The sequence below is a fragment of the Bos taurus genome, chromosome 14 (assembly GCF_002263795.3).
Source record: "Bos taurus isolate L1 Dominette 01449 registration number 42190680 breed Hereford chromosome 14, ARS-UCD2.0, whole genome shotgun sequence".
NCBI lineage: Eukaryota > Metazoa > Chordata > Mammalia > Artiodactyla > Bovidae > Bos > Bos taurus.
In genome coordinates, this window is record NC_037341.1 from 7,227,561 (window position 1) to 7,241,668 (window position 14,108).

At 45.5% G+C, this 14,108-nt stretch overlaps 1 protein-coding gene across 3 annotated transcripts in view; it reads left to right on the top strand.

Annotated features, from left to right (window-relative positions):
- ZFAT (zinc finger and AT-hook domain containing) overlaps positions 1–14,108 on the top strand; it is a 156,640-nt gene that overhangs the window by 117,474 nt on the left and 25,058 nt on the right. For all 3 annotated transcript variants that reach the window (XM_005215319.5, XM_002692602.7, XM_010811924.4), the window contains 2 exons: positions 948–1,086; positions 11,054–11,172. In XM_005215319.5, the coding sequence (XP_005215376.3) occupies positions 948–1,086; positions 11,054–11,172 (258 nt within the window). The remainder of the gene's footprint in view (positions 1–947; positions 1,087–11,053; positions 11,173–14,108) is intronic.

The following is a 14,108-nucleotide window of genomic DNA, read 5'->3' on the forward strand; positions in this document are numbered from 1 at the left end:
CGTTCAGTAGTGCAGGGGGCCAGGGGGCTGACCTCCATGCCTGTAACAAAGGCTGAGATCACAGACATCAGAGACGGAAGAAGGCTGTCTCATCGCGGAGGGAGGTTTGGTCACAGCCAGTGTTTGAAAGCGTCCCTTCTGGCTTTAAGAGTTGAAGATTTTGTAGAAATCAGTAGCTCAGAAACTTGGGTTCTCTTTTGGACTCACCTGTCCATTTTTTGACCTATCTACTCAAACGATTTGAGAGTTCTTTTCATTAGCATTTCCACCAAGGAACAGGCGTGGGGAAGTACATGGAGTTGAAACTCTTATGAGGCAGTTTATCTGCTTTGCTCTAAGAAGGATGGAATTGACTCTTGAGCCTGAAGTTAGGTTCGTAGGACCATTTCTCATTTTAATTGCCCCTTCGTGCCTCTGTGCCCACTGACCACCCAGCACTGGCAGGAGAGCATTTTTTGGGTTTTTTTTTTTTAATTTCTGTGCAGATGCGAATGTTCCAAAACTAATTTCATAGAACTCACTTATATTGAGATAGGCAAGTACGTCAGAATTAATGGTAAGGGGAGCTACTTGAATAGCATTCACTTGAAAAAAAAAAAAGTGATAGATTCCTGTGTTGGATTTTTTGTGATTTTCTTCTTGAACAAGAAATATAAACTCTGGGGTGACAACACAGAAAGATATGAAAGCAGCCTCGTTTAGCAGAGTCGCCTCCTGCTCTGGGGACTTCTGCCCAGTCACTCGGGGGGTTCCCTGCAGAGGCAGGACTCAGCCACCCCAGGTTTGTGTCTTTTCCTGGAGTATTTCCCGAGGGATGGTCTGCTCCTCACAGGCCTTGGGAGTCGTGGAGGAGGAGTGGGGTATGTGTGTGCGGGGCCTCTTCCTTCCCGTGGAGGCTGATGACACAGGGGCTGGCCTGGCCCTAACCCTCCTCCTTGTCCCCCCAGCCTTTCCGCTGCGCCCACTGCCATTACTCATGCAACATCTCGGGCTCCCTGAAGCGGCACTACAACCGGAAGCACCCCAACGAGGAGTACAGCAACGTGGGCACCGGGGAGCTGGCGGCCGACGCGCTCATCCAGCAAGGTAGGCGAGCGGCTGCGCCCCTGTGCCTGGCCAGGCCCCTGGGGCAGCTCTGCGGCCTCCCTCAGCACGACCCGCACATTCCTGGTCATCATTGTTCGCTTCCTCCTCCTCCCTGTGAGTTGTCAGTGTTACTTGTGGCTAGGACCATATTACAGCAACCTTAATGGAAACCTTAGGGCTTCCCCAGTGGCTCAGATGGTAAAGAATCTGCCTGCATTGTGGGAGACCTGGTTTCAATCCCTGGGTCAGGAAGATTCCCTGGAGAAGGGAATGGCAACCCACTCCAATATTCTTGTCTGGAGAATTCCATGGACAGAGGAGCCTGGCGGGCTATAGTCCACGGGATCTCAGAGTCAGACACAACTGAGCAGCTAACACTTTCACTTTTGATGAAAATCTTAAACAAAAAAAGTGATCACTTATCCACACATTTTACCAACCCTTCCCATAACATTCATTTATCGGTACAGTCATCCCTCAGTATCGGCAGGGGATCAGTTCCAGGACCCTCATGGGTCCCACAGTCTGAGGATGCTCAAGTCACTTGTGTAAAATGGCAGAGAACAGTTGGTGTCTGCATTTTCAGCCCACATAGGATGTGGAACCTGGGGGTTCAAAGGGTCAACTGTATGGCCGTCTGTCCTTAGTCCATGCACACATTTGAACAAATGAAAGTTCATGGCTAACTTTCTTTACTTAACGTTGATTAACACACACAGTTTGTTTTCCTTTTTTACACTGTCTTCCTACTTTAACTTCTAAGGGCCTTTTGCAATACAGCATGAAGCGGGAGCACCCCACTTTATTTATTTTAAATATTTATTTACTTTGCCTTTTTGGCTGCGTTGCGTCTCAGTTGTAGCACACAGGCTCAGTAGTTGGGCACACGGGCTTAGCTGCCCCGAGTCATGTACGATCTTAGTACAATCAGGGATGGAACCCCTGTCCCCTGCATTGGAAGGTAGAGTCTTAACCACCAGACCACCAGGAAAGTCCCACCCTACTATATTTAACCATGCTCCTGTTGTTGAACATTCTAGGGTTTCTAGATTTTTCTCTTCTTGCAATTATGAATAGCACTATATTAAGCACATTATGGGTGGGGTTCTTTATCCAAAAATATTTGAGTACTCAAATTACATATTCCTCCTGAAAAGAAGAAACGATTTAGAACATTTAAACTAGAGATTGAGTGAAAACTCTAGTATCTTTGAAAAGTTTGGGGGTTTTTCAATACATGGTCACATTTCCATTTGCAAGGGTTTAGCTCACATGCTGTTGCTACCTAGAAACGCTGTTGTATTTTCATCTGTGCTCCGGTAATTCAGCTGAAAAGTGATTGCAGAGTGTAGTGTGTCAGTGGTTGCTCTTCTCTGGATCCTGTGACTCTTTGAAGCTGAAGACCATTTTAGAAACCTATCCCCTCCCCGCTTCCCTGGCCCTGGTGCGTGAAGCTCCACTTGCTGTAACCACCATGAATGGCGTCCTAATGTGAAACAAATGAATTGACTGTATCCTTCAGCACTTCCGGTGACAGGGCTGACGTCTGGAAATAGACGAGCAGCAGAAAACTCTCGGATAATTTTAAGTCATCCAACTGGGATAATGGGAGCATGTGCCTGGTGTTGGTATTAAAGGCAGTTTCTAGGAGTTGGAGGGCAGGACAGTGTGTTGCCATTTGGGCCGGTTACCTACCCTCCATTGGCGGCCCCGAACCTCACGGGGAGCTCACAGCCACCATCACACAGGATTGCGGGAGGATGAAACGAGAACACTTCAGTGTCGGGCACTCAGTACATTTGCATTTCTTTCTTTTGTATTTTTTTTTTCTAAAACTATGCTAAGGCTTCTAGAGCTGGTGTATCATTTTTGAGGACCCCGCTGTCCAGGAATCACAGAAGAGAGGGTGGATTGCCTTCAGAAGTTCAGTTGTCACTCAGTCATGTCTGACTCCTTTTGACCCCATGGACTGCAGCATGCCAGGCTTCTCTGTCCATCACCAGCTCCCAGAGCTTACTCAAACTCATGTCCATCCAGTCGGTGATGCCATCCAACCATCTCATCCTCTGTCCTCCCCTTTTCCTGGGTTGCCTTTGAGTCACAATAAATAATTGGAGTACAGGGCTAGTGACTCATTTCAACATCCTTCACACTCTTAGGCTGGACTGGCGGGAAATAGACATTTACTTGGTCATGGGAACAGGTGTGGGGATCTGATTGATGCCTCTGTCATAGTTCCCTGCTTCCAGACTTTCATCACTACCTTGCACAAAACGTGCTGAGGTCAAGTTGCTTCATGCCCTACAATTTCTTCATGCCCTAAGTTAACTTTCTAACTTGCTCTATAAGCAGTTGGCATTCCCTGACAGGGTCTGGGTTTTCTAATTTTGAAGGGCTATTTTTGGCCTTCATGTGTGTGTTTATGTATTTTTGCTGTGCCCCCATCAAGAGACTCTCCTGGAAGGAAGCAACGGAATGTGTTTTGGCTCATAGGAGACACCGTGCCTCTGTGTCTTGGCAGGAGAACTGTCTCTGAAATCCGAGAGCTGGTTGAGGATTAGTGCAGCTCAGAGCCCTCAAGAGCACACAGCTCTCGCTGACCTTAGGTCTGAGGGAGAGAAGGAGAGAGGAAGAAGATGGGGCTGAATAAAAAGAATCATAATGCTGAGTTGTTTGGGATCACTCACTGGGACTTTTCTCATTTTCTTTTGATTAATTTCATGTAATTCTCCCCATCCTTGTTTGGTTTTATTTTCCTCTTCTACCAACCCCTTAAAAATTATCTTCCTGGGACTTTATAATTTCTTGTTTTGAGATAGAGGAATAGGTCTTAAAATGACATAATAAAAAAACCACATATATATCTATGACCAATTCATATTGATGTATGGAAGAAACATATCGTAAAGTAATTATCCTCCGAATAAATAAATTAAAAAGTATTTCTAAAATTAAAAAATCATACATGTAGTTTTCTCAAAATGATGTTGCAGTCTCCTGAAACCAAGTGCAGGACTCCTTGTCCGTCCGCTGTGTTGAAACAGTGACACATGGGAGCCGTCGATGGCTGAGAAGGATGGTTCTGCCCCAGGCTCAGGGGTTTGGGGAGGGGGTCCGAGCACTTTTGTAGAGGAGGCGGGGAGAGGACCTAAAAGGCTGAGGTTTCCGCTCCCGGGCAGGTTTCTCAGGGAAGGGACTGTGGTGTTTTTCCTGCAGTTTGGGTCCTTTTCCGTGAACCCTGGAGTGGAGGCTGCTGGGGTGTCCGCCTGTCGTGTTCTGGAAATGTTCACCAGCTGGCTTTCCTGGGGCAGGGGACGGGGTGCTGATACGTAGCGTTTTCCAGTTTCTGTGCTGCGAATATTTCCACTGGGGCCAATTTCAAGCTTTCCATGTGACATCGCTGAGTTGGGCAGGGATGTGCCCAGCCAGCTACTGAGCTGGTTCCCTCTGGCTCCAGCACACGTCTGGTCCCGGGGGCGCAGGCTGCGTGCCAGCCGTGTGCCACCCACGTGCCAGCCATGCCTCAGCCGGAGGCACTTGTACTCCAGTGCTTTTCTGGCAGTTAGACTTGTACTGAATGCTGTATAAATGCTTTATCCGCTGCTTGTGTTTTATCTACTTCTGATATTTTGAAAGCAGATCAATCTCTTGTTTATTCCTCTCTGTCAGTCACTTGTTCATTAATATGGATATGAGGTGTTTTCCCACAAAATATACATTTTCTTGTTGTATCACTTCAGTGGGCCTGCCCCTTTCCTCCTCTGAAAAAGCCTGATGAAGCCAGCTCAGGAGCTGGTTCACTAAAACTAGAGGTTGTGAGAGGCATCAGATGCTTGGTGCTTAGCGTCACAAGCTCTCAGCTTGTTCCCGGAGCTCATGGCCTGGCAACGATGGGCTGGTCCTTTTCCAGGGACCTCATGGCCCTCCTTCAAGTCGCCCCAGGATACTGGCACAAGTCTAGGGTCGGGTGCACAGCCCTGGAGCCCGCTGTGATCCCTGTGGCCCCGGGACCAGTTACTCAGCTTCTCCGAGCATCAGTTTGCAAAGATGAGATCTTATTCTCAAAGATCCCAGACCGTGCCTGATGTCACAGTGCCTGATAAATGGCTCACATTCCCTGTCGTGTTTATTCCATCGCCTTCTTCACAGTGTATCTTAAGCTCATCGTGTTCCCCATGCTGTGCGAGGCACTGGGATGTGGTGGCATTTGTAGTCATTCTGGGTTGGGGATGAAGCCTGGGCAGCTCTTCCGTGTTCTGATCATCTAACAGAAAGTATGTGCTCCTTTAACAGGCCCCACGTTGCTATAGGAGAGAAGTTCACTGCTTCTCTCAGGTGGTGAACCTTATCTCAGGTCACTCATTTAAGGAGTCATTGAGCAGGGGCGTAGATAAATGAGATAAGAAAAGATATGAGGAAGAGGGCCAGAGAAGGCTTAGTTTGTGGCATCTGCTGAAATCTTTGTGTTGTTTTGAACAGTTATATTAAGATTGTAAACATGTATATCCATACCTTTGATGTACATTCATGTCTTAGTTTTTTCACACCAGATTTGGGGAAAATAGTATAGAAAAAAATCCAGAAACTGTCAGCCAACCCAGGGGTCAAACCCAGGTCTCCTGCATTGCAGGCGGATTCTTTACCAGCTGAGCCACAAGGAAAGCCCAAGAATACTGGAGTGGGTAGCCTATCGCTTCTCCAGGGGATCTTCCCAACCCAGGAATCAAACTGGAGTCTCCTGCATTGCAGGTGGATTCTTTACCAACTGAGCTATCAGGGAAACCCTTCCACACTAGATTCGGGAAAATTGTATAGAAAAAAATCCAGAAACTGTCAGCCAACCTAGAGTCCTTTATTTGAATTTTGAACATTTTTATTCTGAAATTGTTTTTATTAGGGCCCAGATCCCATACATTAGTGGAAGATGCTTCCAGTGACGTGATGCTGTGCTGTTGGTTGTTATTTTCCATGTTACCTTATCTCTCATGAGGTTGGCATCATCTTTCCCATTTTAAAATGAGGAGGTACAGAGAGGAGAAAGGACTGGACATCAGCCACACAGTGAACAGGTGATCAGGCCAGACCCGGGTCCTGATTCAGAATGTGGCTTCTCACCACGGATGGGCTACATCCCCTGACGTGAGTCTCAACTGTGCACTTGTTGAGGAGGAAGGAAGGAAGAGGAGGAAGAGGGGGAGGTGTGGTCCTGTTGGGGACTGGTTTGCATTTGCTGGTGGCCACACAAGGTCTCACAAGGACGTGTTGAAAGGTTACACATGCGGGAGCTGTCTGCTTTCTCCTGCTTCTTTGCCTCCAGGTCTGACTGCTAACCTGACCAAGGCTGACTCTAGGGCCTCTCTTTCTCTTTCCAGCCCTTCCCCAGTTGTCCAGAGGATCTCAGATCACCAAGATTTTGAGAAGTGTGTGGGAGGACCAGAAGGGATGAGGGAGACCTTGATTAAGCTCTGACTCGGCCTGACCCAGGGTCAAAGGCACTTTGTTTTCCCTCTGCAGTGTTTCCCCGAGTCCGATTTCGTGTTTCACATGTCAATAAAATAAAAGTTCTCTGTGTCCACTTTCCGTTGATAATTAAGCTGCCTTTGGTCCAGTTACCCTTGAACGTCTGTGTTAGTTTCTTATTGCTGCTGTAACAAGTGACCACATGGTTGGTGGTAGTTTAAAACAGCACAGATTTATTATTTTGCCATTCTGAAGGTAAGGAGTCCAAGCTGGTCTCACTGGCTCAAGTCAGGTTTGCTGACAAGTCTGTATTCCTTCTGGAATCTCAATCAGGATGTTTTCTCTTTCCAGCTTCTGGAGGCTGTCTGCAGTCCTTGGCTCTGCCCCCTCCTCTATCTCCAAAGCTGGCAGTCTCTTTGTTAGGTGACGGCACTGGGGTCTGCTGTCCTGCCCACTCTTAGAAGGATCCTTGTGATAACATTAGGCCCGTCCAGATGGTGCAGGATAATAGCCCCATCTCCAGCCCCTTACCTGATCCTTTCTGCCACCTGAGGTTTTATTTTCACATGTTCCAGGGTTTAGGATGTGAATATCTCTGGGGAGCCTGTTATTCTGCTGAGCCCACACTGTCTTTTTTTTTTTTTTCTGCTTTTTATTTTGTACTGGAGTATAGCAGATGACACCACCCTTATGGCAGAACATGAAGAGGAACTAAAAAGCCTCTTGATGAAAGTGAAAGTGGAGAGTGAAAAAGTTGGCTTAAAGCTCAACACTCAGAAAACAAAGATCATGGCATCCGGTCCCATCACTTCATGGGAAATAGATGGGGAAACAGTGGAAACAGTGTCAGACTTTATTTTTGGGGGCTGCAAAATCACTGCAGATGGTGACTGCAGCCATGAAATTAAAAGACGCTTACTCCTTGGAAGAAAAGTTATGACCAACCTAGATAGCATATTGAAAAGCAGAGACATTACTTTGCCGACAAAGGTCTGTCTAGTCAAGGCTATGTTTTTTCCTGTGGTCATGTATGGATGTGAGAGTTGGACTGTGAAGAAGGCTGAGCGCCAAAGAATTGATGCTTTTGAACTGTGGTGTTGGAGAAGACTCTTGAGAGTCCCTTGGACTGCAAGGAGATCCAACCAGTCCATTCTGAAGGAGATCAGTCCTGGGATTTCTTTGAAAGGAATGATGCTAAAGCTGAAACTCCAGTACTTTGGCCACCTCATGCGAAGAGTTGACTCATTGGAAAAGACCCTGATGCTGGGAGGGATTGGGGGCAGGAGGAGAAGGGGACGACAGAGGATGAGATGGCTGGATGGCATCACTGACTCAATGGATGTGAGTCTGAGTGAACTCCGGGAGTTGGTGATGGACAGGGAGGCCTGGTGTGCTGCAGTTCATGGGGGGGCAAAGAGTCGGACACGACTGAGCGACTGATCTGAACTGAACTGAACTGATAGCTGATTAACAGTGTTGTGGTAGTTTCAGGTGAACAGCGAAGGGACTCAGCCATACATATATGTGTATCTATTCTCTCCTAATCTCCCCTCCCATCCAGGCTGCCACGTGGCACTGAGCAGAGAGTTCCCCGTGCTATATAACAGTCCCTATGGGTTATCCATGTTAAATACAGCAGTGTGTCCATGACCACGCCAGACTCCCTAGTGGTCCCTCCCCTTGGCAACCATAAGTTTGTTTCTAAGTCTATGAGTCTGTTTCTGTTTTGTAAGTTCATTTGCATCATTTCCTTTTAGATTCCACATATCAAGGATGTCATAAGATATTTCTCCTCCTCTGACTTAATACACCGCCTTTTATAAGGATATAAGCTTTAGCATTTTTGCCTTCATAGGAAAAACAAAAAACCAAGACCCAAGAATTCAAGGAAGTGGTTCTGAGTCATGTGAGCCAAGTGACAAATGCAGATCTCCTGACTGTCCAACCGAGTATCCATGCCATTCTGGGAGTTATATTATTGAAAATGAAATTGAATTTTCAATAACGTCAGCCGCTGCAAAGGAGTGAAAATAGTTTACTTGAAATTCCTCTGGAATAGATTGAATTTCGAAAAGAACAAAAGATGCCATGATGGAGTTTCCGAATTGCTCCTGAAATTCTGTCCTTTGGCTTGGTTCGTCTTTCCTTATGAGGAAGATTGCAACTTGCAGGGAGGGGGGGTTGTGGTTTTTATGGGGTGCACTTAATATCAGGGCTGCAAGGAAACTCACTAGGTCTCCCCGTGACCTTTGCCAAGTGTTGCCTAAGCATTTAATGAATTGAAATGGAAATTAATTTTTCTCGACTTTGATGTCAATTACCTGGCATAGTTACACCTTCTGTCTAGATTACACATTTCCATTTGTTGTTCTTTAATTAAAGCCACCGTGATAAAGGTGGGAGTTTTAATTAGTGTGGGGGCATTCTCATATTAATTTTAATTTAAGCATGATATCAGGATGTTTTTTCTCCCTAAATTAGTTTCCATTAAAGAACAGCCCAGAAGGAATTCTTAATTTCATTTTAAAGCCTAAATTTAACCTTCGGTAGTTTGTTTGTGTTCATTGCCACAGATTAAGTCTTTATAGAACCAACGTCAGCTTAACCCAGAGACAAGGTAGTGGTTCTCCTGCCTTGGAGGGTTTTAAAAGATGATTGTAAGAAAATGCATCATTTTAGATGATGAACAAGCAATAACAAAGAAGAACTAAGTTTAATTATCCTCCAGGCAAGAAAGAACGAGCTCATTTGATTTTGCCTAAAAAAGTGCAGTGTGTTTGAGTTTCGGAAAAACAACTGTCTGAGCTGCCTTTTCTGTAGAATGTTCTAGAAGTTCAGGATTTGGTAACTGTTGCCGGTCTCTGTGGGCTTCCCAGGTGACGTTAGTGGTAAAGAACCCGCCTGCCAAGGCAGAAGACAAAAGAGACACAGGTTTGTTTTGACCCCTGGGTTTGGGAAGATCCCCTGGAGGAGGACATGGCAATATTCTTGCACGGAGGATCCCATGGACAGAGGAGCCTGGCAGGCTGTGGTCCATAGTGTCACAAAGAGTTGGACACAGCGGAGCAACTGAGCACTCGCACGCATGCACGGTCTGTGCTGGCTCTGCCCGCTGTCTCTGTTGTACCTGCTGTGCTGCTCTGTGCTCGCCCAGCGTGGAAAGGCCAAGGTTCAAGGGATTGTGCCGTCAGCCACCTGGGTTAGCTTCCATTCCCACTAATTCCTGTTCTGGGTATGAAGGGAAGCCGGTGGAGGGGCTTACACCTATGAGAGATGTGATTTCAGCTGAGTTTTTAAGACCAGCCGTTGTGCCGGGTGGAGAGCAGACCCACTGTGGCTGTGGGAGACCAGTTAGAGGCCTTCTGTTCCCATCTCACTGCCCTGGCCCCTCGGGTGCAGGCCTGATGCTGCTAGCGCTTGGCCCGACTCTGGCCTGCTCAACATCCGGTAGATTAGAGGCCTGATGTGGGGCTTCTCTGGTGCTTCAGATGATAAAGAACCCATGTGCCAACGTAGGAAATGTGGGTTCGATCCCTGCGTTGGGAACATCCCCTGGAGGAGGAAATGGCAACCACTCCAGTATTCTTGCCTGGAGAATCCCATGGACGGAGGAGCCTGATCGGCTACAGTCCATGGGGTTGCAAAGAGTTGGATGCACCTGAGCAGAACACACAGCACTGCTGGGGCTGCAGCTGGCCTCCCGGGGGACGAGTCTGCTTCTGAAAGCACTCCTGCTCAGTTGCTTCCCTGTACTAACACTTAGGTTAAACTGACACCGCATTCATTGTAAACCAACTGTGCTTCAGATGAACAAACAAACAAATGATTTTTGTCCAGCTCCAAATTTAGTTACTGCTTCTGATAAAATTTTAGATAGTCTTTGTATGACTCTCAATTTTTTCTTTTTAATTCTAGAGTTTTATATTCTCTTAATTAAAACATGCAGGTACTTCCTGGAACATTTGTCAAATTTAATCAGTTAAATAAATAGTGACATTTCAGGATGTGACCAGCTTTTTCATTTGTCCTTTACAGGGATATTCAAGCGGGGATTTATATCCCTGGCTTCACTTCTGACATGAAGGAGGCTGAGCATCTGGCCCTCTGTCTTAGTGTTTCGGGACAAAAGAGATTGAGAAGCGCAACCGTTGTCCTTCAGTTACTTTTCGCTTTCTAAATTATTTGTTATTTTCAAATAAAAATGTGAAAAAATGATTTAAGCCACTGTATCCACTCAGCCAAAGGAATATTACTCATCTTGACTCTCTGTCACCTAAAATATTAAATGTGTATTAGATTCTCCGCAAATTCTGATTCAATAAATGAAAAGACATGCATTAAGTTTTAAAATCTCTGCCCGGAAAAACATATTGAACTGCTGCTATTCTGTTTACTAGTAGAGTAAGCTTGGATTGAAAGTAAATACTGGAGATGAACGCATCTCTTAGGTTTGAGGCATGTGGACGGAAGGCTGTGAGCGTGTTCTTACCTGTGTCTGTGCTTCCAGGCGGTTTGAAGTGTCCAGTGTGCAGCTTCGTCTATGGCACCAAATGGGAGTTCAACAGGCACCTGAAGAACAAGCATGGCCTGAAGTTGGTGGAGAGCGAAGGAGACCCCAAGTGGGAGGTACTTTTGAAAGCTTGGTCTTGATCGTGACTTTCCTCAGCACAGACAACAAACCAGGCAAGCCCGGTGCCGTTCCTTGGAGCAATGGGTTTTCTGGTGGGAAACTTGGACGTCTTTTCGAACCCCGTCTCCTGTCTGATGGGGGTGTACTGGATGAGGTCCAGGCCACGCATGTGACTTCTTACGCTGAGTTGTGTTGCGCCTGGTTTGTGAATGAATGTCTGCATTGGGCTCACTGATACCTTTACTTCTGTTATCTTGAATCCAGAGTTTCAGAAACTGCATCTGAAAGAACAATGCTTGACAGTATATATTGTTAGTCCCCGCCCCGAGAACAGAGAAGGGCCCCGCCTGCTGATTTTAGATCCTCGTCTCCCTCAGCTGAAGGCAGGCGCTCCTACCTGTCACCTTTGTTTCCAGTCAGATGTTGGAGCCAGTTTCCTGGCTGGATTCTATAAAAGCCAGTAGCTGTATTTTGTAAGCCAGTAGCTATTTCTCTTTTCAGGTACCAGGGGTCACTGCCAAATTGCGGTTTACCTGAGGCGGAGTTTCTCAAACTCAGTGCTGCTGAGATTATGATCTGGACAGTTCTTTGTTGCAGAGGGCTACGCTCTGCATTTTAGAGTGTTTAGGAGCGTCGTTGACCTCTGCCCATGAGGATCCACCAGCACAGCCAGTTGTGAAAACCAGACAGAAAGCACAGACACTGCCAGGTTCCCCAGGAGTCACAATGGCCCTCAGTTGAGGACCCCTTCCTGAGGAGTTTCTGTCATATCAGAGTATCCAGTGGGTTTACTGCAGTTAAGAGTAAGGGCTCAGAAACAAATCCAATGACAATGTGGGGGTTGTTTCAGAAAGCAAGGGAAGGGTTGTCCAGTGGGAGGGAATGTGTTAATCTGTTAACATAACCCATCATAGTATCAGAACTAGGGAGAAAACTGAAAGGATCATCTTCATGGATGGAGAAAAGGCATTTGAAAAAATTCCACATCCACTGATTAAAAACAGTCAATAAAGCAGAATTTGATGCGTACATCTTTAAGACAAAAAACAAAATATATGTGTTTCAGATCAAGAGCCAACATCTTGAGTTTCTTATTAGATTTGGGAACAAGATGAGGATGCCCTAGGGGCTCCCGTCTTTTAACATCATGGGAGGCCTCAGCTGGCATGTTGGACAAGGTAGAGTAAATAGAGATGTAAGAATCAGAAAAGAAATGAAGTATTTCTGTAGATACAGGATTATGTTTTTGAAAATCTAAGAATGAATGAAAATCTACTACACATGATAAGCAGCAAATTAAAACATCAATATACAATAATCAATGGCTTTTATAGAGAGAGAACCTAGAACAAAATAGCAGAGATTTAAATGTGAAAAAAGAGATATTTTACAAATACCAGAAGAAAACATAAGTGAATCTATTTGTAAATTGAGAATGTGGAGAACTTCCTAACTATAACTCAAAATCCAGATTTAATTAGGAAAATGATTGAAAACAAATTAACCACATGAAAAACATTTTAAAAATCTTATGTAAAAGAACTCATAGAGGGGCAAATGACACACAAAAAAAGTATTTTCAGTCATATCATAGAAAAAAGGTGAATATCTTAATGTTGTAAAAGGCTTCTTCTAGCAATACTGGTGAAAAAGATCAATAGCCCAAAATGCAAGAGATAAGAAAGGTTCAAAGAAAAAGAAATGCAAATGACCTTGGCTGTCTGAAAGTGTGATCAGCCTCACATGTAATAAATGTAATTAAAACTAGACAGAGATAGAATTTCTTACCTATTCAACTGGCAAGAATCCACCAGTTTGACATCATCTCTGCTGGAGAGGCTGAGTAAATAGGCATTCTCATACATTGCTGGTGGGAGTGTAAAACAGTGTGACCTTTATGAAGGGGAATCTAGCAATATCTACTGAAATTACATATGTGCTTCTTTTTCCATTAACTAAACAATCCCACCGTTAGAAAACTGTCCCAAGGTTATACTGACAAAAATGAGGGAAGGTGTCTACACAAGGCTGTTTATTACAACTCTGTTAATGTAGTATGTGAAGGTAGACTGTGTGTGCATGTACACCAATAGATTGATGCAGAAATAACTCCAAATATATGTGTATACATGGTTAGTATACATGCATGTAGACTTCCCTGGTGGCTCAGACGGTAAAGCTTCTGCCTATAATGTGGAAGACCTGGATTCAATCCCTGGGTCAAGAAGATCCTCTGGAGAAGGAAATGGCAACCCACTCCAGTATTCGTGCCTGAAAAATCCCATGGCCAGAGGAGCCTGGTGGGCTATAGTCCATAGGGTTGCAGAGTCGGACACAACTGAGTGACTAAACTTTAAACTTTATACATGCATGTATTTCTTAGCTTTTTGTGCTAAGAGGACCTAGAAACAGTGACCCCAACTGGCAATGAGCACACCTAGTCTCCAGGTCTTGGTTTCTAACAGGATTCTCCAAGAAGAGGAACCAGGGTCCCTTGGAAAAAGTGGTTGACTTCAGGGCAGAGGCAGAAATTACGGAAGGTGATCCTGGAGCATTTTGCAGTGCTGGAAAGTAACACCAGTGTGCTCCACAAAAGTAAGAGAAGTGTGTCAAAATGGCACAGGAGACAACCCGGAGAGTTCCTAGCCGTTCTTTCTCCAGGGCTTCTTCCCAACCCAGGAATCAAACCCAGGTCTCCCGCATTGCAGGCAGATTCTTTACCAGCTGAGCCACTAGGGAAGCCCAAGAATACTGGAGTGGGTAGCCTATCGCTTCTCCAGGGGATCTTCCTGACCCAGGAATTGAACTGGGGTCTGCTGCATTGCAGGCAGTTTCTTTACCAGCTGAATGACCAGGAAATCCCCTAGAGAGTTCCTAATGGCCCCAAACTGGAACAATTTGAGTAACAAAGTAAATCATGATAGTATTGGAC